General features: G+C 43.9%; 2 protein-coding genes across 2 annotated transcripts in view; both read left to right on the forward strand.

Annotated features, from left to right (window-relative positions):
• LOC121566925 (rho guanine nucleotide exchange factor 17) overlaps positions 1 to 10,371 on the forward strand; it is a 115,680-nt gene extending 105,309 nt beyond the window's left edge. The window contains exons 10-20 of the mRNA XM_041876848.2: positions 4,005 to 4,123; positions 4,290 to 4,497; positions 4,627 to 4,700; positions 5,053 to 5,240; positions 5,368 to 5,612; positions 5,807 to 6,074; positions 6,305 to 6,391; positions 6,512 to 6,728; positions 6,919 to 7,093; positions 7,324 to 7,599; positions 7,707 to 10,371. Of these exons, the coding sequence (XP_041732782.1) occupies positions 4,005 to 4,123; positions 4,290 to 4,497; positions 4,627 to 4,700; positions 5,053 to 5,240; positions 5,368 to 5,612; positions 5,807 to 6,074; positions 6,305 to 6,391; positions 6,512 to 6,728; positions 6,919 to 7,093; positions 7,324 to 7,599; positions 7,707 to 7,918 (2,069 nt within the window). The 3' untranslated portion in view covers positions 7,919 to 10,371. The remainder of the gene's footprint in view (positions 1 to 4,004; positions 4,124 to 4,289; positions 4,498 to 4,626; positions 4,701 to 5,052; positions 5,241 to 5,367; positions 5,613 to 5,806; positions 6,075 to 6,304; positions 6,392 to 6,511; positions 6,729 to 6,918; positions 7,094 to 7,323; positions 7,600 to 7,706) is intronic.
• Positions 10,372 to 11,817: 1,446 nt separating this feature from the next.
• The window catches only part of LOC121566924 (tumor necrosis factor receptor superfamily member 19L), a 35,477-nt gene continuing 21,486 nt past the window's right edge, over positions 11,818 to 25,808 (forward strand). The window contains exon 1 of the mRNA XM_045211525.1: positions 11,818 to 12,063. The gene's annotated coding sequence lies outside the window, so the exon portion shown is untranslated. The remainder of the gene's footprint in view (positions 12,064 to 25,808) is intronic.

Raw genomic sequence — 25,808 nt, forward strand, 5'->3', positions numbered from 1 at the left:
TGCCTTCTGTTTCCATTGATCATCCTTGAGATGTTTCTACAACTTGATTGGAGTCTTCTGTGGTAAATTCAATTGATTGGACATGATTTGGAAAGGCACACCTGTCTATATAAGGTCACACAGTTGACAGCGCATGTCAGAGCAAAAACCAAGCCATGAGGTCAAAGGAATTGTTCGTAGAGCTCCAAGACAGGATTGTGTCGAGGCACAGATCTGGGGAAGGGTACCAAAAAATGTCTGCAGCATTGACGGTCCCCAAGAACACTGGCCTACATCATTCTTAAATGGAAGAAGTTTGGAACCTAGAGCTGGCCGCCCGGCCAAACTGAGCAATCGGGGGAGAAGGGCCTTGGTCAGGGAGGTGACCAAGAACCCGATGGGCACTCTGACAGAACCTTCCAGAAGGACAAACATCTATGCAGCACTCCACCAATCAGGCCTCTATGATAGAGTGGCCAGACAGAAGCCACTCCTCAGTAAAAGGCACATGACAGCCTGCTTGGAGTTTGCCAAAAGGCACCTAAAGGACTCTCAGACCATGAGAAACAAGATTCTCTGGTCTGATGAAACTAAGATTGAACTCTTTGGCCTGAATGCCAAGCATCACGTCTGGAGGAAACCTGGCACCATCCCTACAGTGAAGCATGGTGGTGGCAGCATCATGCTGTGGGGATGTTTTTCAGCGGCAGGGACTGGGAGACTAGTCAGGATTGAGGGAAAGATGAACAGAGCAAAGTACAGAGAGATCCTTGATGAAAACCTGATCCAGAGCACTCAGAACCTCAGACTGGGGCGAAGATTAGACAACGCAGGAGTGGCTTCGGTCTCTGAATGTCCTTGAGTGGCCCAGCCAGAGCCTGGACATGAACCCGATCAAACATCTCTGGAGAAACCTGAAAATATCTGTGCAGCGACGCACCCCATCCAACCTAACAGAGCTTGAGAGGATCTGCAGAGAAGAATGGGAGAAACTCCCCAAATACAGGTGTGCCAAGCTTGTAGCGTCATACCCAAGAAGACTCGAGGCTGAAATCGCTGCCAAAGGTGCTTCAACAAAGTACTGCGAAGAGACAGAATCATTAGAACATTTGTTTTGGTACTGTCCATTTTGTAGCTTGTTTTTGGACACAGGTCCAGGAATGGCTGAAGGATTGCAATATATTTACCTGGAGCTATCCCTGCAGATAGCATTACTCGGTGATCTGAAAAGTCATAGTCAATCGATCAATAATATAATAATACTTTTAGCAAAAATGTTTATTTTCAATTTACAATCTGTAGAAACAATGAGAATAGAAATGTTCAGAACTTTTGTAAAACAACACAGTACAGTTGAAAAATATATGGCAAATAGTAATCCAATATGGATGGTGTTAAGAGATACGGTGGGGAAAAAAAGTATTTAGTCAGCCACCAATTGTGCAAGTTCTCCCACTTAAAAAGATGAGAGAGGCCTGTAATTTTCATCATAGGTACACGTCAACTATGACAGACAAATTGAGAAAAGAAAATCCAGAAAATCACATTGTAGGATTTTTAATGAATTTATTTGCAAATTATGGTGGAAAATAAGTATTTGGTCACCTACAAACAAGCAAGATTTCTGGCTCTCACAGACCTGTAACTTCTTCTTTAAGAGGCTCCTCTGTCCTCCACTCGTTACCTGTATTAATGGCACCTGTTTGAACTTGTTATCAGTATAAAAGACACCTGTCCACAACCTCAAACAGTCACACTCCAAACTCCACTATGGCCAAGACCAAAGAGCTGTCAAAGGACACCAGAAACAAAATTGTAGACCTGCACCAGGCTGGGAAGACTGAATCTGCAATAGGTAAGCAGCTTGGTTTGAAGAAATCAACTGTGGGAGCAATTATTAGGAAATGGAAGACATACAAGACCACTGATAATCTCCCTCGATCTGGGGCTCCATGCAAGATCTCACCCCGTGGGGTCAAAATGATAACAAGAACGGTGAGCAAAAATCCCAGAACCACACGGGGGGACCTAGTGAATGACCTGCAGAGAGCTGGGACCAAAGTAACAAAGCCTACCATCAGTAACACACTACGCCGCCAGGGACTCAAATCCTGCAGTGCTAGATGTGTCCCCCTGCTTAAGCCAGTACATGTCCAGGCCCGTCTGAAGTTTGCTAGAGTGCATCCAGAAGAGGATTGGGAGAATGTCATATGATCAGATGAAACCAAAATATAACTTTTTGGTAAAAACTCAACTCGTCGTGTTTGGATGACAAAGAATGCTGAGTTGCATCCAAAGAACACCATACCTACTGTGAAGCATGGGGGTGGAAACATCATGCTTTGGGGCTGTTTTTCTGCAAAGGGACCAGGACGACTGATCCGTGTAAAGGAAAGAATGAATGGGGCCATGTATCGTGAGATTTTGAGTGAAAACCTCCTTCCATCAGCAAGGGCATTGAAGATGAAACGTGGCTGGGTCTTTCAGCATGACAATGATCCCAAACACACCGCCCGGGCAACGAAGGAGTGGCTTCGTAAGAAGCATTTCAAGGTCCTGGAGTCTCCAGATCTCAACCCCATAGAAAATCTTTGGAGGGAGTTGAAAGTCCGTGTTGCCCAGCGACAGCCCCAAAACATCACTGCTCTAGAGGAGATCTGCATGGAGGAATGGGCCAAAATACCAGCAACAGTGTGTGAAAACCTTGTGAAGACTTACAGAAAACGTTTGACCTGTGTCATTGCCAACAAAGGGTATATAACAAAGTACTGAGAAACTTTTGTTATTGACCAAATACTTATTTTCCACCATAATTTGCAAATAAATTCATTAAAAATCCTACAATGTGATTTTCTGAATTTTTTTCTCTCATTTTGTCTGTCATAGTTGACGTGTACCTATGATGAAAATTACAGGCCTCTCTCATCTTTTTAAGTGGGAGAACTTGCACAATTGGTGGCTGACTAAATACTTTTTTCCCCCACTGTAGATGGGTGGTGTTGAAGGATGGGACTAATAACAACTAACAACAACTAATATCAACAAGATAACTAATAATGTAAGCATACTGTGTCCATAATAAGTATATAGGTTGTAGGTTGAGAGCTTTTGTGAAAGAGCACAGTTAGAAAGATATGGCATATAGAAGCAAACAGGATGGACATCATGAAAATGATCGGAGAGGTTGAGGGTAGAGGAAGTTCAGGAGTAAAAACAAACAAAATAGAATTATTGTAAAATTGAGTTTCCATAAAATGTATATAGTATGTATAAGCTGGAAGTAGAGGCCTAAGCATCGTTGTTCACTAGTTTACTCCAATTAGGGAAGGGGTGATGGGGTTGGAAAGTAATAAAGGGAAATATATTTTTAAAAGGATATGTGTATGTATGTATGTATGTGTGTGTATGTATATTTGCGAGAAAAAAAAACATATGGGGGATTGGAAGTGATGCAGACAATTACATTGATGGAAGCTCCAATCTATCTGCAATATTAAAGCTGATCTACCCCCTAAAAAACAATTTAAAAAATAAGAAAAAAAAGGACTGAGTAAAGGGTCTGAATACTTATGTAAATGTCATAATTCTAAAAACCTGTTTTTGCTTTGTCATTATGGGGTATTGTGTATAGATTGATGAGGGGGAAAAAACAAGTTAATCAATTTTAGAATAAGGCTGTAACGTAACAAAATGTGGGGGTCTGAATACTTTCCGAATGCACTGTATGTATCTGAGATTATACCGTAGTTCTTCCTGTATCCCAGTGCTCATGGGATGTGTCGTTTATATTTTTTACATTTTTGTCATTTAGCAGACACTTTTATCCAGAGCGACTTACAGTAGTTAGTGCATAAATGTTTTCGTACTGGTCCTCAGTGGGAATCGAACCCACAACCCTGGCGTTGCAAGCGCCATGCTCTACCAACTGAGATTATACTGTAGTTCTTCCTGTATCCCAGTGCTCATGGGATCTGTAGTTTCCTGTGAGTATGAGAGATGTCATCATCTCTTTTCCTGTATGTTAGGCCCCTCTCAGGCAACCAACAAAGAGACCATCCAGAAGATGATTGGTCGACTGGACGAGGACCTGAGTACACTGGGACAGATCAGCAAACTATCAGAGACTCTCAGCTTCCCTCACCAGGTAACACACACACACACACACACACGCCTCATAGACATCTAACAAATCTCATACACACATAAACAATTACATTTAGTTCCTCCCCCCGCTCTCTCTCTCTCTCTGAGAAACCTCCTTTAACCTACCTCCTCTCTCTTCCTCCTCCTCCCTCTCTCTCGCTGCCCAGTCTCTGGATGACGTGATAAAGGACCTGATGGCGTCGGTCCACAGGGAGCTAGCAGAGAAACAGTCTCTAGCCTTCAGTATGACCTTCCTGCCCACCAAACTGGAGCTCACCACCGCCTCGGCAGAAACCAGCTTCGTCTTCGAGTTCAGCTCCCCAGACACACGCAGCAACTTCCAACAGGCCTTCGAAGATGCCAAGAAGAAACTGGGTATGAGGAAACACATGTTTATGTTATTTAACATCGTATTAAAGGGATAGTTCACTTGAGTCTTTCTCTTGAGATTAAACTGTAGGTTAATAACCTCCATCTCTCCCTTCCTTTGTCCTGTGTGTGTAGCAATGAATAAGGAGCAGTGGGACCCAGAGTTCCTGAAGGCTATCCCCATCATGAAGACTCGTAGTGGGATGCAGGTGAGAGAGACCAGCCTGTCCTGGTGGTGTGCAGGGTTGGGCTCAATTAGAATTGAAGGCAGCCAATTCAGAAAGTGATTTGAATTTGAAATTCTGAAATGTAAATCTGTGAAATAAATAGCTTCTACTTTTCAGTTTATTGAGAAGTCAATTATTATCTAATTGTAATTTTACTTTACCTCTTCAATTAACTGCCTTCAATTCGAATTGAGCCCAACCCTGGTGGTGTGACATGGTTACCTGGCCAGTCTGACTGTCCATGGGAAAGCTTAGGGTTTTGTGATGGAGAACGAGCCTACTTGAGTATTCATAATCCTTTCCCTCCTATCCTGTCTTGTGTCTCCCTCCCCAGTTCTCCTGTGCCTCCCCCAGCCACAGTTGTCCAGAGAGCAGCAGTGAGGTGTGGGTGTGTAACAGTGATGGCTACGTGGGCCAGGTGTGTCTGCTCAACATCAGAGACCAGCCCACTGTAGAGGCCTGCATCGCTGTCTGCTCCGCTAGGATCATCTGCATCGCTGCTGTCCCTGGACTCAAGGGGAGGTTGGTACACAGAGCATAGTATACAAACACAAACACATAGATCAGTCTTTACTGTTGATGTCCTGCATTGCTTAGCTAACGTTACTGACTTCTAACCAATCGGCGTCCTGCATCCTGTGTCTCCTAGGGAACGTGGAGTGGAGCCCTCCCCTGCCCTTCCCCCTGGAGCTGTTGACTCCACCCCATCCCAGCAGCAGCAGCTACACATCTCCATCTCTCATTCGTCGCTGGAGCTGACTGAGCCCCCTTCAGGGGCGGGGCCTGAGTTAGTTCCGTTTGACAGTGATGACACGGACGATGAAGATTCTCCAAGCCCCTCCTCCACTCTGCAGAGCAAAGCCAGTCACTCTACTGTGTCATCCAGCTATGGCAGTGAGTACACACACACACACACACACACACACACACACACACACACAGCCATCCATTCATCCAGCTATGGCAGTGAGTACACACACACACACACACACACACACACACACACACAAGCCATCCATTCATCCAGCTATGGTAACGAGTATGCACCGACTCAAACACCATAACTATCCTTTGTCCCTCTGTCCTAGATGAGGAGGGGTCTGGTTCTAAGGACATGGCTACAGAGACCACCAGTAGTGAGGAGGAGCAGGAGTACCCAGAGGCCAGTCCTTATGGAGCTCCAGGCAGGCTAGGGGTGGGTGGAAGAGGTCGACCCCACAGCAAGAGCCCCATGGACGGAAGAGCCATGCGTCGCTCCTCCCGGGGATCCTTCACTAGAGCCAGTCTGGAGGATCTGCTCAGCATTGACCCAGAGGCCTACCAGAGCTCTGTGTGGCTGGGCACAGAGGACGGATGGTAAACACACACACACACACACACACACACACACACACACACACACACACATACACAGACACACAGACACATACACACACACACAAACACAGACGCATACACACAGACGCATACACACATACAAACATACACACATACACACACACACAAACACACACACATATACACACACATACATACACAAACATACAGACACAAATCCTAACTCAGTGTTTTGAACTCTCTCTCAGTATCCATGTGTACCAGTCATCAGACAACATCCGCAACCGTAAGAACAGCATGAAGATGCAGCATTCTGCCTCCATCCTGTGTATCCTGTGAGTATGGCTGGCTGGTTTAATGTTAGCCCCCATCGGATAAGTCTACCACTTTATCTTGACTTTATTTGTTGATTTGCTACTTCATTGTCTGACAATCCCCTCCCTCTCTTCTCTCAGGTACCTGGACAACAAGGTGTTTGTGTCCCTGGCCAACGGAGAGGTGATCGTCTACCAGAGGGAGGCGGGGAGTTTCTGGGACGCCCAGTCATCTCAGACGTTGAGTCTGGGCACGCCCAGTAGTCCTGTCACTAAGATGGTCCCGGTTGGGGGGAAGCTGTGGTGTGGTTCACAGAACCGTGTTCTCATCATCAACACAACCACACTGGTGCAGGAGGTATGGTCACATTACGGTCCATTCACAATAGATGGGTGGATGGATGGAACGATGGGTGAATGAATGAATGAATGGATGGATCAATGGGTGGGTGGGTGGACTAATGGATGGGATGGATGGATGAAATGAATATCTGATGGGTGGTTGTAACCTCTCTCTCTCTCTCTCTCTCTCTCTCTCTCCCCTGCAGCACTGGTTCCAGGTGGGCACAGACAGCAGTAGGTGTGTTACCTGCATGGTGAGCTATGGCCAGGGGGTGTGGCTGGCACTCCAGGGTAGCGCCCAGATCAGACTTTACCATGCCCAGACCTGGGACAGCCTGACCGAGGTGGACGTGGCTCCCGCCGTGCACAAGATGCTTGCAGGTAACACAGAGCACACACCATAAGTGTCCAAAACATCGTAGACCTTTACTGCATTAACAACGGCAGTTACATTGCACACACACCCACACACATATACAAATTCAGAGTCAGCGCATTACATCGCTTAACCAGTAGATGGCAGCACCAGTTCTAAATAAGACGTTTGTCCTCATCGCCCTCCTCTCTCTCTCTCTCTCTGACCTTCCCCTTCATCCCCTCTCCCTGCCCAGGTTCGGATGCGATCATCCGGCAGCACAAGGCAGCGTGTCTGAGGATCACAGCTCTCCTGGCCTGTAAGGACCTGCTGTGGATCGGGACCAGTGCAGGGGTGGTCCTGACCCTGTCTATCCCAGCCGTCAGCTCTGGGACGGTGTCAGGGACGCTGCGGTCACCCCTTACCCCCATGGGCTCTGCTCACGGACACACTGGCCATGTGAGGTTCCTCACCTCCATAGAACTACCTGAAGGCTTCGACGTCAACTTCCCCCTGCCCGCCTATACCACAGGTAACCACGTCACTTCAAGCACCATAATTGCTTACAAACACATTTGTCATACAATGTTTAAAGGGATACTTCCAAATTCATGACCTTTGAACTCCTCTGTCTCCTAGGCAACCCAGCCCAGAGTGGTGTTGATGGGGGTAATGGGGGTCTGCAGAGGCGGGACTCCGCTCACCGACGAGCCTCCACCCTCCTACCCGTGAAAACCAATCAGCTGGTGATCTCAGGTGGCGACGGCTACGAGGACTTCCGTCTGACCAATAGCAGTGAGACAGTGGGGCGGGACGACAGCACCAACCACTTACTGCTGTGGAGGGTCTGAGCCAAACAGCCGGCCCCATTTATCAAAGCCCACCCCCTCAGCACCAGCAACATACTGCTCTGGAGGGTGTGAGGCCAAGCCCCCTGGCCCGGGTCTGAGCCAATGAGAGTCCCTTTTAAACCCCACCATCAGCTGAAACCGCACACAAACCCCTCCCCCTTTTATTAGGTCCAGTTATTTTTGTCCTTTGCTAGATCTTCTGATCTCTCTGTGCATGGGTGTTGTTAGCCCAGACTGAAAAACTACAGGGTCGCTTCAAACCAGCTTTCTGTTGTTGTTTTAGTTTGTTCCGATGCAACTGTGTGTGTTGTTAAACGCTGAGTGGTGTGTGCTTGGTGTTTCGGCATGAATCACCCTCCACTTGTACTGCTCAGTCTGTGGACTCTGTCATAATGAAACTCTACAGACTTTACTAGGAGAGAGGGAACAAGAGAGAGCGAGAGAGGGAAAGAGAGAGGGGAAGAGAGAGGGAAAGAGAGAGGGAAAGAGAGAGGGAAAGAGAGAGGGAAATAGAGTGTGGATGAGGACAGACCGATTAGGTGAAGGATAAGGAGAGAGAGAGATTGAGGCAGACATGGTGAAAGGCGAGTGATGGGAAGAGGATTGTGAACTCTGCAAAAAGCCAAATGCTGGACTGATGGAAGTAACAATGGAACAAGAAGTTTGAAGAAGGGCTGGAGGAAGGGGGTCAAACATCCATCTTTGGATTCCTCTTTTTGGCCCACACCATGCGAACACTCCATCCTACGGAGGAGAGGAGAAAGGGATAGAAAAAGGAGATGAAGGAGACTAAAGAGTAACATTATACAAGTAACCAATGTGCAATCTATGGCAAGGGTACCTACTAAGACTCTATAAACACACACACACACAATTTCTTCACTCGTTTGACAAAACACAGCTCGTCTCTCCATAGCCTATGACTCACACACCCATACATACACCTCTTTCTCACCCATAATCACTTTTTTTTCTATTTAAAAAGAAATGAAACAACATCCCACTACTGCAGTGAAGTGTGTTTTAAAGCATTTGTTTTGGGGGCTGTAGTAGGAGAGATATGTTTGTACAGTATTTATGTTTTTGATTTTAGCTTTGTATTTTTTACAGCACTTAATTTATAGATGTATTTTTCTCTCTTTCTTTGCCCCTAAGAGATGGTGATTTACAGGAGCTCTGACACACACACACACACACACACACACACACACACACACACACACAGCCTACATAACAACACAAATACACACACACACACAAACCAGTGTCCTCAAGTTCAGGGTCAAGTGGTGATAGTGTTTTCTCTCTCCAAGCCACTACTCCCCTACAAACCATCTGGGGACATCACCTTCAACCACTCCTACCAAATGCATTAGCATTAGGCTAATTCCCCCACTGTGAGCCAATGAAGAGGCTAACAGATAATCAGGCGCGACAGGTAGCCTAGTGGTTAAGAGCCTTGGGCCAGTAAACGAAAGGTCGCTAGTTCGAATCCCCATGCCGACTAGGTGAAACAAATCTGACAATGTGCCCTTGAGCGAGGCATAACCCTACTTGCTCCTGTAAGTTGCTCTGGATAAGAGTGTCTGCTAAATGACTAAAATGTAAAATATAATCGGATAACCTGGTCCTTTGATACTCAACTGCTGCTAGCTGTGTCTCTGTGTAGACGTATGTTGGTGCAGCAGCTTGTGTCACTGTGTAGACAAATGTTAGTGGAGCAGCATGTCTCTGTGTACTTGCTAAGTGCTCTGTACTTTAGCAAAGTGTGGAATTATTGTTGGTTATTCTATCAATTTTATTGAGCTGTCATATTGGGTAGACTGTGTGGAACCATGTGGATTTTAGAACTAAGTTCTTTCTACCCATTATATTTCCATGGTCCCCCACCCACCTCTGTTTTCACAGTAACTGCATACTACATTTATAAACACAACATTGTAGAATATGAAGTAAAAGACTTCCATGCTAGCTTTCATGTTAATCAAGTAACAGAATTTAGTAGAATATCACTGTGGCAAAGACATTCAGAATTGACCATTCACACTACTTCTAATCGTCACTATAATTTCATGCTGCCATCCTAGTAAATTTCAGTAACTCTTGTATGTAACCTTTCTGCCAGTGTGTGAAAGAAGTCTATTGTGTAATGTAAATATCGGTATGTATTGCCTTTTTTTCTGTAAATAGTGCACCCGCTGTCCTCAATTGTTGATATGAATCTAATGGCATATTTTTATATACTTGTCTATGTTTTTTCTCCTCTGGCATGCGCTGTCAGTCACGTATAAATTATAACTGTCACAAAATAAATAAAATAAAAAAGAGTAAGGAGACAGCATCAATGGTAATACTTCAGTTGTCATGCTTACTTAACAGTTTTTTCCTGTTTCTGTTTCTGTTTGGTCACTTCGGGTTCTTTGGAATTAAATAATTTCACTGGTGCCTGACTACCAGGTGTCTATAGTAGTTCTTACGCCGCTGGGAGTTGGGATTTATCGTGTGATGTCTGTCTGTCTGTCTGCACACCCTGTCGTTTTCCAGAGCCAGGAGTGAAGAATACTTATCCATGGACCTGGCCGGGAACAACTCTGGACCCTATCTATGGGATCTAACTTATAACTCAAGATCTCAGGCAAGACGGCATCACTACAGCAGTTATTGTAGCAGAGGTGAGGACTCGCGCTCTCATAATGAGGTAGGCCTGGCTGCGACCTAAAACTCTGTGTCACCCTCTGAGGTTCAGATCCCACCCGTGACACTAACACCACCACAGTGACTGTAAGTCCTCTGTACCAACACAATGTATAGTACTGGAAGATCCCTGGATGAAATGGGCTTTATACAAACCATTCTCACACACACACACACACACACAGCAAAGTCAAATTCTCTGATAAATGACCCGCATTTGTGTGTTAGTACGAGGGGGCTGGGAATGAATGTCTACGCTCACACACTCTCAATGAGTGAAGACACACGACCGATTGAGACGTGTTGTACAATAGACCTCCTGTCTGCCAGAAGAATGAGATGTTGATAGTGTGTCATAGACTCACTCACACACTCAGTCAGACCAGTAGAACATTTCAGAGTTTTAGGTTTTCACAATCAGAGGAAAAGTTTAGGGATGGAGTGAGAATGTTAGGTTTTCACAATTATCTACTGTAAATATAATAAAGTTTGCTTTATCAGAAGATTATCTTTGAGAGAGAGAGAGAGGTCTGCACACCCTGTAGTTTTCGAGAGAGCGCTATTTCTATTTCAGGCTATTTTTCTAAATGCTGCATCTGCAGGTTAAGAGTGGGAGTGAATTGAATCTCAATCATGGAGGGAGAGAGAATGAGGACAGTGAACTTGCATCCCATCCTTTTAGTAACCATTCTCTAAACCATGACAGGCTCTTTGACTTATAGAGCATGGCGCTTGTAACGCCAGGGTAGTGGGTTCGATCCCCGGGACCACCCATACGTAAAAATGTATGCACACATGACTGTAAGTCGCTTTGGATAAAAGCATCTGCTAAATGGCATATTATATTATTATATTATATAAGGCCCAGTGTCATGTACAGTGCAAGCATTGTTTTTGCATAGGCTACACCCTTTAAGTCATGGCAAAGACATTCTTGATCTTTTATCAAGTCATTTAGTAGTCTAGTACAAGCAGCCTATTGGCCAAGTCAGTAAGGTTAGTAAAGTTAGGTGGTCTGTTGTGTAAACTATGTATGCCAGCCTCTGTCGTCATAGCAACGTTTTAGGCGCCCTGATTGATGCGCGAGCAAGCTACTAAGAGGCGATGCGGATGAATACCGACAGATGGCTCCCGGTCCCGTTAACTCACCGGCGTTGCCGTCCCGGTGCGCGTGGATTCCCCGCATTGACTCGTGATGAGTTCAGCAGCAGAGGAGGCGCAGGGAAAGAAAATAGGGGGGAAATAAAGGGGCCCGCGCGCGCCACACGGGTTTTAGCCAATGACGTAGCTGCTTTACTGTATTTAAATTTCTGGATCAGAGAACTCGCGAGGGGTAGCCCTACTTCCTACCGGCATTTTATTTTTATGTTTTTAAAATATCCCTTATATATACAGCGTACGCGAATATCTGACAATGATCGTCCCAGACCACTGATTTAACCACCAATCTGGTAAGTGTATAAACTTTTCGTTTATGATTTTGCTTGTTTCATGTTAGAGCCTCTTTGTCTGTCTATTCTGCTATTGGTTTGACAGCCTTTAGAACGTTTTACGACGCATTTCTCCAATTCATAGTAATATTACCTCAATTAGCCCATTTCTATAGGCTATAGCGTGTACTTGTAGAGCTGGTTCTTACAATGAAGACGTTTCACTTTCGATTAAATTGAATAGCATTTGTGGTGTTTTATTATCTTGCTATAGCATGCAATAGTTCCCCCCATTTTGTTAATAGCCTATAATTTTGGAGCTCTATAAGGATGGGAAGTATATGTACCACTTTGTTTGGTTATATTCACTGAAACGATGTCACCACGAGTTGATGCTCTTGTTCAAGTTTATCCCAATATCATAATTTTGTTATGAAGTCCATGTTTAGAATAGGCTAGTGTAGCATATTTTGGTGGTGTCTGTGTATTGTGTTGCTATGTCTGAGTCTGTGGGATAGTAAAATGAAAGTAATTGGCGCATTTTGTGAGATACATCTCCCCAGCCACAGCAGGCAATGCTGTTCCCTAGTCAGCAATGCTACAATGTCACATTGCGAGTGGAAATATGGACAGCGTATGATGCCATGTCTTTATGACTCGTGTGTCGCATATAGCCTAGATGAATTTGAGCAGTAGCCAAGGCTGGGCTATATCCATAATACATCATGAAAATTGTATAACCTGTTGTTAAGTCACACTAAACATAGATTTTCATAGTTAGAAAGTTGTCAAAACTTAGAGGTCCTTCTGTCTAATTTTCTCAACTCACTTCTAAACTCTCCGACCGTCTGTGAGTGACACGTTGTACGTGAGATGTGATCCATTATATTGTAACTATGGTCTTGTAACTATCGCCTAACTGAGGCGCATGCCTCCCCTCGCGCTCCACCACGCACTGCCACGCATGGGTGCGTGATGACCTCACTTGTAGCCTATTAATCATGGGTGGAACCCAATAATCCCCTTTCCGTGCTGGATCTGAATTTCAGGGTTTCCACTAATTATCACAGCCACAAGGTCAAAATTGACTATCGTATACATTTATTGCAACTACAATGAGCTTTTTGGTCTTCATTTAAGGTCAGGGTTAGGCATAACGTTAGCAGTGTGGTTAAGGTTAGGTTTAAAATCATATTTTAAGAAGATAAATTATACAAATAAGCGGGGTTTATTACTTTGTGGCTGTGGTAACTAGTGATGACCTCAGTGAATATACTATTTGTCACTACGGGTTGGTATCACAGACCGAGACTAAATAAATCCACAGGTAGGTTTCAATTATGTATAAACCTGGATTGCTGTTGCTGTGTATTGGCCAATGAGAGGCTTTGAAGCCACCGGTCGGCCATATTGGCACTCCCCAGAAGGAGCAGTCCTCCATAGGAATCAATGGAATTCTATATTATTTCAAGTACAGTAGAATTCCAATATTTGTTTCAAGGACAAAATTACATGTATTTAACTATTTTTGTTGTTGCAGTGGGGACAGTCACCTTCTAAAAGTTATACTTTAAGGAAAATATTAGTATATTTTTTTTTTACTTTTTTATATTTAGCTCACATAATATAATTTAAAAGTATGTATTAATGTGTCTGTAATATAATAAACGTGGCAAAAACAAATGTAGACATCAATAAATGCATTTCTAAATATTTTTTACGATGGTGGGGGATTGCCAAGATGGAGGTGTGGTGGCTTCAAAACAGCGCCCCTGTCAGTCAACTAGTGTGGGGGGAACAATGCAAATAGTCCGGGTAGCCATTTGATGAGCTGTTCAGGAGTCTTATGGCTTGGGGGTAGAAGCTGTTAAGAAGACTTTTAGATCTAGACTTGGCGCTCCGGTACCGCTTGCCGTGCGGTAGCAGAGAGAACAGTCTATGACTAGGGTGGCTGGAGTCTTTGACCATTTTTAGGGCAGTTTTGTCACACAACATAATGCCACAGTTGTCTCAAGTTTTGAGGTAGCGTGCAATTGGCGTGTTGACTGCAGGAATGTCCACCAGAGCTGCTGCCAGAGAATCGAATGTTCCCATGGTAGCGGTGGGGTTATGGTATGGGCAGGCATAAGCTACGGACAACGAACACAATTGCATTTTATCGATGGCAGTTTGAATGCAAAGAGAAACCGTGACGAGATCCTGAGGCCCATTGTCGTGCCATTCATCCGCCACCATCACCTCATGTTTCAGAATGATAATGCACGGCCCCATGTCACAAAGATCTGTACACAATTCCTGAAAGCTGAAAATGTCCCAGTTCTTCCATGGCCTGCATACTCAACAGACATGCCACCCATTGAGCATGTTTGGGATGCTCTGGATCGACGTGTACGACAGCGTGTTCCAGTTCCAATATCCAGTAACTTTGCACAGCCATTGAAGAGGAGTGGGACAACATTCCACAGGCCACAATCAACAGCCTGATCAACTCTATGCGAAGGAGATGTGTCACACTGCATGAGGCAAATGGTGGTCACACCAGATACTGACTGTTTTTCTGATCCACGCCCCTACCTTTATTTTTAAGGTATCTGTGACCAACAGATGCATATCTGTGTTCCCAGTCATGTGAAATCCATAGATTAGGGCCAAATACATTTATTTCAATTAACTGATTTCCATATATGAACTGTAATTCAGTCAAATCTAGTAAGATCTTTGAAATTGTTGCATGTTGCGTTTGTATTTTTGTTCAGTGTATATATATCAGTGTATATAAATGTATATCATTGATAGGTTTATGTTAGACTGAACTTGAATTACATGCCTGTGACTCCAACATATTTAAATGGAGTTAACTGTGGTACTACCATAGTCATCTGATATAACTTTGATACCATAGATGTCTATAGACCCAAACTATCATAGTCTTAAGTGGATTTTGGTACAAGAGGCTTTATCTGGGCCAGTGATACCAGCCCAAAGCAGTTGCAGAGAGAACAATTAAATATTGTATCAACAATAAATTGTTTTCGTTGATTTAGTTTTTGATGCGTTGTTATTTTCAGCAGTGTTTTCCAGCAGTGAATAACAATTCACGGTTAGTCTCAGACGCTATCCACAGGTGTGACCTACTAATTATGCCATAATTGTTCCATCATTGTAGTGTCTTGCCTACTGGGTGTGTTTGCCATTCAACTTAGGCCTATCTGTAATATATATTTGTCTGTGTGCATTTTGGCAAACCATGGATTGCCCCGGTGCAGAACTGTGAATCTATCTCATGGGTGTCATTTAACTGGCCACAGACTTTAACCAGCCACTATTTTAGACATTTAATTCCTCTTAAAACCATCTCCTGTCATTGCCCACAAAAGGCAAACGGCCCAGCAGTGATTAAAGTGTTTGATGTCCCCAGAGGAGGACATACTATTTCAGTGTTAACGTCACTGACACATACACAACCCTCTGTTTTACTGATACACACATACACACACACACGTGTACTATGGACACACACACACGTGTACTATGGACACACGCACGTGTACTATGGACACACACACACACACATGTACTATGGACACACACGTGTACTATGGACACACACACGTGTACTATGGACACACACACGTGTACTATGGACACACACACACGTGTACTATGGACACACACACACACACACACATGTACTATGGACACACACACACATGTGTACTATGGACACAGACACTGGTGCTCCTGAAGCTTTCTCCAAGAGGAGGGGAGTCATGTTATCATGCAGGCCAAATTCTTTGCAGAAAGTTCCATTGTGAAGGGCCAAATTCCTGCTTGGTTATATAAATAGGACCCCTCCCACTGCAGCTGAGGAAAGGAGAGGGTCTTTCATAACTCACTCCTCTCTCTTTGTGTCTGTCTGTCTGTGGGACTCCCTGCTAGTGGCCTGGGGTAGGACTGGTTATGTAAAGTGTAGGGCTTTGTGACCTGACCAGGAAACCTCTGGGCCTGAAATGAGAAAGGTTCACCCCAATACTTTCTGGTAGAGAATGGGTGAGCCAAGCACGGCCTGGATATAGAGGAGGGTGTGTCAATGTGGGAGTTTGTATTCCCTTATTGGTTTGTGAGTTTGTATTTCCTTATTGGTTTGTGAGTTTGTATTCCCGTATTGATTTGGGAGTTTGTATTCCCTTATTGGTTTGTGAGTTTTTATTCCCGTATTGGTTTGGGAGTTTGTATTCCCTTATTGGTTTGGGAGTTTGTATTCCCGTATTGGTTTGGGAGTTTTGTATTCCCGTATTGGTTTGTGAGTTTGTATTCCCTTATTGGTTTGTGAGTTTGTATTCCCTTATTGGTTTGGGAGTTTGAATTCCCTTATTGGTTTGTGAGTTTGTATTCCCGTATTGGTTTGGGAGTTTGTATTCCCGTATTGGTTTGTGAGTTTGTATTCCCGTATTGGTTTGGGAGTTTGTATACCCGTATTGGTTTGGGAGTTTGTATTACCGTATTGGTTTGGGAGTTTGTATTCCCGTATTGGTTTGGGAGTTTGTATTCCCGTATTGGTTTGGGAGTTTGTATTCCCGTATTGGTTTGGGAGTTTGTAATTTCTTTGAGTGAATGTCTTGTCTCAAGGAGGAGGGAAAGGAAGAGGTTAAGAACAGTGGGACGAAAACTGAGGTAGAGTGCAAAGGAGGGATGGCAGGAAAGGAGTGTCACCTTTTGAGGTCTCATGAGGAACCCAAAGCCTCTGTAAGGTGGTCACCCAGCACTCCCAGACAGGCAGACAGAGAGACGGGCAGACAGGCAGACAGACAGAAAAGAGGAGACACCACAATCAAGCTCTTAAACGTCCCAGCTGATAGTGACTGTAACTGTGGTTACTCCAACATTAACTGTATCCAACAGGAAGCTTACTGCAGCCTCTCACCTCTATGAGGATTTGGGACAAGAGGAGGAAGCCAATCTAACCTACATACATTACACTGTACTCACTGGGAACACACACACACTGTACAAAGTGATACATGATCTATTGTAATAGTTAACGGGTCAGGTATATTCTTTGGGAATTGTGGATCTTACTTTGACTCTCCTACACATCTTGAAAACGTGTTATACCCTGACTTAAAACCATTTTGTCCTGCGTGTGTGTGTGTTGGATACAGGGGCATGGCTGGGCTGTAATCAAGCCATCCGTCAGTCCTGCCATCCATAAATGGAGCAGTTGGGAACACATCCAGTCGGCCCGTGCCACTGCGGTCCCCATCCCAATGTCAGCCAGGAATATCCCTGCCAAGGAAATTCCCACTTCAATCCCGAGTCTGAATTCGACCTGGGCCCAGTTCTGTGGATGCAGGGCTCAGGAACATTGTAATTGAAGGAGAGACTCTGCGACACGAGCCAGAGGGGAACTATTTCCGAACTGGAACGCTATATCCCAGTGATCAGAGGGGGAACTATTCCAGAGACTCTGAGACACGTGCCAGAGGGGAATTATTCCCAAACCCGGAACGCTGTATCCCAGTGATCTGAGTGATCTCGGTTTTAGACACGCAGCAGAATTCCAACTTTCAGGGGATGCTCATTAAAACTGCATTGGAATTAGGTTCTGGAATTAGGATCTGGAATTCCATAAAATAGACACACAAAAGCACACATGCACACACACACAAACACACACACACACACACACACACACACACCTGATGAACCACATCTCAATTTCCTCAAATGGGTCGTGGATGGGCATTCCAGCATGACAATGAACCAAAACACATGGCCAAGGCAACAAAGGAGTGGTTCAAGAAGAAGCACATTAAGGTCCTGGAGTGGCCTAACCAGTCTCCAGACCTTAATCCCATAGGAAATCTGTGGAGGGAGCTGAAGGTACGAGTTGCCAAATGTCAGCCTCAAAACCTTAATGACTTGGAGAAGATCTGCAAAGAGGAGTGGAACAAAATCCCTCCTGAGATGTGTGCAAACCTGGTGGCCAACTACAAGAAACGTCTGGCCACCAAGTACTAAGTCATGTTTTGCAGAGGGGTCAAATACTTATTTCCCTCATTAAAATACAAATCAATTTATACTTTTTTTTTTACATGCGTTTATCTGGATTTTGTTGTTGTTATTCTGTCTCTCACTGTTCAAATAAACCTACCATTAAAATTATAGACTGATCATGTCTTTGTCAGTGGGCAAACGTACAAAATCAGCAGGGGATCAAATACTTTTTTCCCTCACTGTACATACATACACAGTCAAGCCTAACTTCCACTCCTTTGTGACCAGGCAGAACAGGATTTTCTGTGATGGTTTGGAGCCTAGCCTCAGTCATTCATGTGACTATTTCGGCAGCCATGTTTGATGCTTAAACAACCACCAAGTAATGAGATGGCATTCAACACAGCAGGAAATTGAGACCTTGTATTTCTGCAGGCAGCATATTTTTCATAAAGATATTGAACCCAACTAAAATGTTTATGATGCATAAGTATATGTGTGTGAAATGGGGCCAAACTGTAGGAGGCAAACTGATAGTTAAGAGAAGAGAAGAGATGAGGAAAGTACCACCTGCCTCGACTGTAACACCCATGACTAAAGCCCTGCTCATAAACACAGTCTACATATATACACACACACTCATTGAGTCATTTAACATTCCCGTGAGCTGGTTATCATTCCCACCAGAGGAGTCATGCCCATAGGGGGGCACAAAGTTACATGCCCCCTCAGATTTGTCAGTTTATTTTTATTTTTCTGATGTTAAATTAATTACTAAACTTCATTTTTAAGCCAGTGTTTTATCATAATTATTTATAAAAAGATCTGTCAACAGTATTTTGCGAAGGAGGCACACTGAAAAGTACTGATTCCTTTAAATCTTTTACCCATATTTTAGCAGAGATGCTTTTTATAGAGATGCATACTCTATTTACGTAGTTTATAAAATACCAGTCAGGAAGATACAGACGGCTCAAGAGGTATGCTTAGATATGCAGAAAAATACTTGCTTTAAATGTAATCTAGCACCTTATGACAATATCATGATGTGTGTATTAATTATATGTGCCTGTATTGATGATGTGTGGTATGATCACATGTACTCTGTTGTAATGTGGATGTAATATCCTAGGCATGTTAGGGCAGTATATTAAGATGTTATTTAAAAGTTCTTAAAGAATCAATGTGCATCATTAATTGAAATGACAATTGAACAGGTAAAGAGGTATGCTCAGATAACCTATGCAGAAAAAATCAACATTTTATTTTTTACAGAATTAGGCATGATGATTATGGCTCTAGATTGCAGGAAAAAGCTGTTTAAGGTGTTTGAAAAATGTAAAGCCCCCCTCCCATCCACCCTCCGGTCCAGACCACCCTCCCTCCATCCTCACGTACTTTGTGCCCCCTCTAAAATAATTGCTGCATGACGCCCCTCATTCCCACTGAAGGGTTCGGCTGTGGACACACTGGATTGACCTTTACTCTGGTGTCCCTGAGGCCCAGTATGTAATAAAGGACATTATCAAGACATTTAGTGTGAAACTGTATTTTCCTACTGAGATAAGAGAACTCTCCTCAGACATTCCCAGACACCTGCAATCTTTGTTCAATTGAAAGTTGTTGAAAGTGTTATCAGTCTCATATTACCCAATGTCTGTGATGATGCATGTATACATTCAGAATGACTATATGTTGAGACCTTAGGGCCATTGAGCCATCTGATCAATCGTATCAGGTGACTGTTAGGACATTAAATGCATTTTCTGAACATGATGGCCACCATCTGAATTGTCTCCTGTACACCAAAATCTCCCCCGAAGCCTTCACCACCGTCCCACCGCATAGAGGGTGGGACTTTCCCCTGGGAATGCTGATTGTTCCAGGCTGTCATTAACGATTTCCCCGCTCTCATAGTCTCATCGTTTTTCTTATTTTCACTCGTTCTCCAGCAGTGTCTGTGCCTCAAAGTGATGTCATGTGTATGTGCATGCTTGTGTGCGTAAAAGTAATTTCAGTTTCTGTGGCTACATTCTAGGTAATGAATTTAAGACCATTGGCGAATTGGCCAGGAATCCAGCTCCATAGGTATTGAGTTGTTCTAGCATAAGGTATTAATTTAGATCCTATGTTTATGTCTGTAACGCTAAAGGGAAGAATACGAACACATTCACCTAAACATACTCCCTCAATGTAAGTGTGGGCCTTTTCCTCATCACTTGAAACCTGTTAAAAATGCCTTGTATAGATATTCCTAGTGTGCAATGATTTCATCAAGCTTGTGACTCTACAAACTTGTTGGACGCATTTGCTGTTTGTTTTGGTTGTGTTTCAGATTATTTTGTGCCCAATAGAAATGAATGGTAAATAATGTATTGTGTCATTTTGGAGTCACTTTTATTGTAAATAAGAATATAATATGTTTCTAAATACTTCTGCATGAATGTGGATGTTACCATGATTACGGATAATCCTGAATGAATCCTGAATAATGAGTGAGAAAGACGCACATGTGTCATATCCCCACGACATGCTAACCTCTCACCATTACAATAACAAGGGAGGTTAGCATTTTTTGGGGGGTATGATATTTGTGCGTCTAACTTTCTCACTCATATTCAAAATTCATTCAGGACAATCCGTAATCATGGTAGCATCTACATTCATGTAAAAGTGTTTAGAAACATCTTATTTACAATTAATGTGACTCCAAAATGGCACAATACATTATTTACCATTCATTTCTGTTGGGCACAAAATAATCTGAAACACAACCAATACAAACAGCAAATGCGTCCAACAAGTTTGTAGAGTCACAAGCTTGATGTAATCATTTCGTGCTAGGAAAATGGGACCAAATATTAAACTTTGGACTACTTTAATACACATATAAGTGAATTTGTCCCAATACTTTTGGTTCTCTAAAATGGGCGAGCTATGTACAAAAAGTGCTATAATTTCTAAACGGTTCACACGTATGGATGAAAATACCCTCAAATGAAAGCTGTCAGTCTTCATATGAACCTCATAGTCATTGTATAATTTCAAATCCAAAGTGCTGAAATACAGAGCCAAAACAACAACAACATTGTCACCGTCCAAATACTTTTAGAGCTCACTGTAGATAGGGTGTATCTATCAATGGGGCCATGTGATTATTTCCCTAACCTGAGCTCATTGTAAATTCTTGACAGAGGCTGCTAAGTGTGTCACGCTGAGGGAAACGGGGACCGTGTAGCGTCCTTGCACCTCTGGTGTCCCTCTTCTGTTTCCATTGTGACATTAGAGCTTGTACTCCAGCTTGCCGGAGAACTGGATGCAAATCACTGACTTGTGAGGTGATGTGATGAGCATGGGCACCACTGCATGTCATGTAGAGGGGATATCCTGTCCACTAATGCTAATTCTATGGCTCTGTGTGTTTGTCTCTCTGTCGCACTCCGAGTGAGTGATGTCACCATGTCATTCCAGTGGAATTTTACCCCAGTGACATCATATAGTCTCTCCTGTGTCTCTGTAAGAGACTGTATCTGGTTGGCTTCTCTCTCCTCCTCAGACGTCAGGTAAACACTGCACGAGCTGAGAGTGTGGACACACCAGCTGAGAGTGTGGAAATCATCTTGATTGTGCCTCATTAAATCCCCCCCCCCAATAGAAGGCAAAAAAAGAGAAGAGAAGGAGAATGCTGGCGGGGAGAATGTACCAACTGTATAACAAAAAAAAATAGAGCACTCACAGACCTATTCCAGTCACTCTTTTTTCCTGTTGTGGTTTCATGCCTCCTATATCCCTCCTTCTTTAATCCCAAGGCTTGTCTCAGTGTAGCCCAAGCATGACATCATGGCCCCAGAAAAAGGCTTTAGACACTTTGGCTGTGATTTCAGTCTTCACCCAAAACCACTGTGGAATGATGCACATGTTTTTGCCATCTATTCATTCTTTCTTTTGTATTCTTTTTTTAGCCCGCTAACAAAACAAAAATGTGACTGGCAATCAGTGGGCATCACACCCTATTTTTGCCATTGGTCAAACAAAGATGGGGGAGTTTGGCAAAGCCCAATAATTACTGTTTAACACAGCTGACCAGATTTAAATAGTATTTCTCCTTCTCTCCCTCCCTCCTCTTCTCCCCACTGTTCTTAACTTCCTTTTCCTCTCTAGCTTTAGTTTTTTTTTACATTTTCAGCCCCATCTTTTGCGTTTGTGTTGGGTTCTTTATTATAGTCCTGTGTATTTTTGGAGGTGTTAATTTCCAGTAACTTCCCCATCTATTCCTCAGTCCATCTCTCCATTTATGAGTGCCTCTCATTGCCTCTTTACCTCTGCATGCCTCTCATTGCCTCTTTACCTCTGCATGCCTCTCATTGCCTCTCTGCCCTCAAAGCGACACGGCACATGGATGGTACAGGCCGGGAAACGAGGAGGATATGAAAACTGAAAAATACAAACAATAGACTACAAGCACAGGACTGTCAGCTCTGAGGCCAAGACCAAGACTGAGGAAATGAAGGGAGAGACAGAAGCAGAAATAGGTAGAGAGAAGAGGGAAGACCGAAGGAGATAGAGAGACTATAGACAGAGAAAGAAGGATAGAGACACTGACAGAGGAGAGGGGAAAGACGGATACATGAAGAGAGAGGAGAGTGAGTACTAGAAAGAGAGAGGAGAGACTGAGTACTAGAAAGAGAGAGGAGAGACTGAGTACTAGAAAGAGAGAGGAGAGACAGTACTAGAAAGAGAGAGGAGAGACTGAGTACTAGAAATAGAGAGAGACTGAGTACTAGAAAGAGAGAGGAGACTGAGTACTAGAAAGAGAGAGGAGAGACTGAGTACTAGAAAGAGAGAGGAGAGACAGTACTAGAAAGAGAGAGGAGAGACTGAGTACTAGAAATAGAGAGAGACTGAGTACTAGAAAGAGAGAGGAGACTGAGTACTAGAAAGAGAGAGGAGACTGAGTACTAGAGGGAGAGAGGAGAGACTGAGTACTAGAAAGAGAGAGGAGAGACTGAGTACTAGAAAGAGAGAGGAGAGACAGTACTAGAAAGAGAGAGGAGAGACTGAGTACTAGAAATAGAGAGAGACTGAGTACTAGAAAGAGAGAGGAGACTGAGTACTAGAAAGAGAGAGGAGAGACTGAGTACTAGAAAGAGAGAGGAGAGACTGAGTACTAGAAAGAGAGAGGAGACTGAGTACTAGAAAGAGAGAGGAGAGACTGAGCACTAGAAATAGAGGAGAGACTGAGTACTAGAAAGAGAGAGGAGAGACTGAGTACTAGAAAGAGAGAGGAGAGACTGAGTACTAGAAAGAGAGAGGAGAGACTGAGTACTAGAAAGAGAGGAGAGACTGAGTACTAGAGAGAGGAGAGACTGAGTACTAGAAAGAGAGAGGAGAGACTGAGTACTAGAAAGAGAGAGGAGAGACTGAGTACTAGAGAGAGAGAGGAGAGACTGAGTACTAGAGAGAGGAGAGACTGAGTACTAGAAAGAGAGAGGAGAGACTGAGTACTAGAAAGAGAAAGGAGAGACTGAGTACTAGAAAGAGAGAGGAGAGACTGAGTACTAGAAAGAGAGAGGAGAGACAGTACTAGAAAGAGAGAGGAGAGACTGAGTACTAGAAATAGAGAGAGACTGAGTACTAGAAAGAGAGAGGAGACTGAGTACTAGAAAGAGAGAGGAGAGACTGAGTACTAGAAAGAGAGAGGAGAGACTGAGTACTAGAAAGAGAGAGGAGAGACAGTACTAGAAAGAGAGAGGAGAGACTGAGTACTAGAAATAGAGAGAGACTGAGTACTAGAAAGAGAGAGGAGACTGAGTACTAGAAAGAGAGAGGAGAGACTGAGTACTAGAAAGAGAGAGGAGAGACAGTACTAGAAAGAGAGAGGAGAGACTGAGTACTAGAAATAGAGAGAGACTGAGTACTAGAAAGAGAGAGGAGACTGAGTACTAGAAAGAGAGAGGAGACTGAGTACTAGAGGGAGAGAGGAGAGACTGAGTACTAGAAAGAGAGAGAGAGACTGAGTACTAGAAAGAGAGAGGAGAGACAGTACTAGAAAGAGAGAGGAGAGACTGAGTACTAGAAATAGAGAGAGACTGAGTACTAGAAAGAGAGAGGAGACTGAGTACTAGAAAGAGAGAGGAGAGACTGAGTACTAGAAAGAGAGAGGAGAGACTGAGTACTAGAAAGAGAGAGGAGACTGAGTACTAGAAAGAGAGAGGAGAGACTGAGCACTAGAAATAGAGGAGAGACTGAGTACTAGAAAGAGAGAGGAGAGACTGAGTACTAGAAAGAGAGAGGAGAGACTGAGTACTAGAAAGAGAGAGGAGAGACTGAGTACTAGAAAGAGAGGAGAGACTGAGTACTAGAAAGAGAGAGGAGAGACTGAGTACTAGAGAGAGAGAGGAGAGACTGAGTACTAGAGAGAGGAGAGACTGAGTACTAGAAAGAGAGAGGAGAGACTGAGTACTAGAAAGAGAGAGGAGAGACTGAGTACTAGAAAGAGAGAGGAGAGACTGAGTACTAGAAAGAGAGAGGAGACTGAGTACTAGAAAGAGAGAGGAGCGACTGAGTACTAGAAAGAGAGAGGAGAGACTGAGCACTAGAAAGAGAGGAGAGACTGAGAACTAGAATGAGAGAGGGAGAAAGGGAATGAGTCTGAATTGTTTAGAGGGATGGAAGAGAGAGGAGAGAGAGTAAGGGGTAGTGAGAGGGATAGAGGAGGGAGGGGAGGGACAGAGAGAGAGGGGTAGTGAGAGGAGTACAGTGGTCCAGAGACTGATATGGGGTGAAAATTGAAACAGGATATGACATGTGCACTCTTAGAAAAAAAGGTGCTGTCTAGAACCTAAAAGGGTTCTTCGGCTGTCTGTTAGAACCCTTTTGGTTTCAGGTAGAACCCTGTTGGGTTCCATATAGAAACCTTTACACATAGGGTTCTACCTGGAACCAAAACGGGTTCTACCTGGAACCAAAAAGGGTTCTCCTACAGGGACAGCCGAAGAACCCTTTCGGAACCCTTTTTTCTAAGAGTGTGCACACAGGACAAAGGAAGTGAGACATGCAGTGGTGCTGTGGGGTGAGATGTAGTTTTAGTTGTCTGGCTTTAGATGCAACACCACACACAGCTGTTGGACGTGTTGTCCTCAGCATTCCATAGAGTTAGAAGATGTGTAGAGCCAGGAGCAGGTAACTATCCTCTGGGTCTTCCTCCCCAAGCAGCAGGTCACCTCTCAGTCTCGACTGATACTATCCTCTGGGTCCTTCTCTCCAAGCAGACACAATGAACCCAAGGCCAGGTCACTGTCTGTGTTACATGACTAGTACTGGTTAGGTTGGAATGGTTTGGTTCTCCATGGATGCTGGGGAGGTGGGATTCAGATTGCTGTATCAGTGCTGTTTCACTCCCACTGAAACCTAAAAGGTCTGCTGTGGACCAGAATAGGAGATGAACCAGAAAACATTTAGGTCAATGTTCTTTGGTTTCACTCCTGGAGACCCTTCAAAGGATTCACTTGATCAGGGCTTGATGGTTAGTGGATTAGTTTCGTCAGGGGTGTTAGTGCTGGACTGTAGCAGAAATGTTCACACCCCGTGGTTCCTAAAAGTCTCACCAGGTCACCTTGGAGAGCTGATGCTCCCAAATCATTCCAATTTGTTACTTGACACGTTCCAAAATGGCAACTCTTAATTGCAGGTCCAGTTTCTTTCCTTCTCCCTATAGTGGTTGTTGTTTTATTGATATCAGGGGTTTTCTCTCAAGTGCTCCCAAAGCC

Source organism: Coregonus clupeaformis, chromosome 5, assembly GCF_020615455.1.
Source record: "Coregonus clupeaformis isolate EN_2021a chromosome 5, ASM2061545v1, whole genome shotgun sequence".
Classification (NCBI taxonomy): Eukaryota; Metazoa; Chordata; class Actinopteri; order Salmoniformes; family Salmonidae; genus Coregonus; species Coregonus clupeaformis.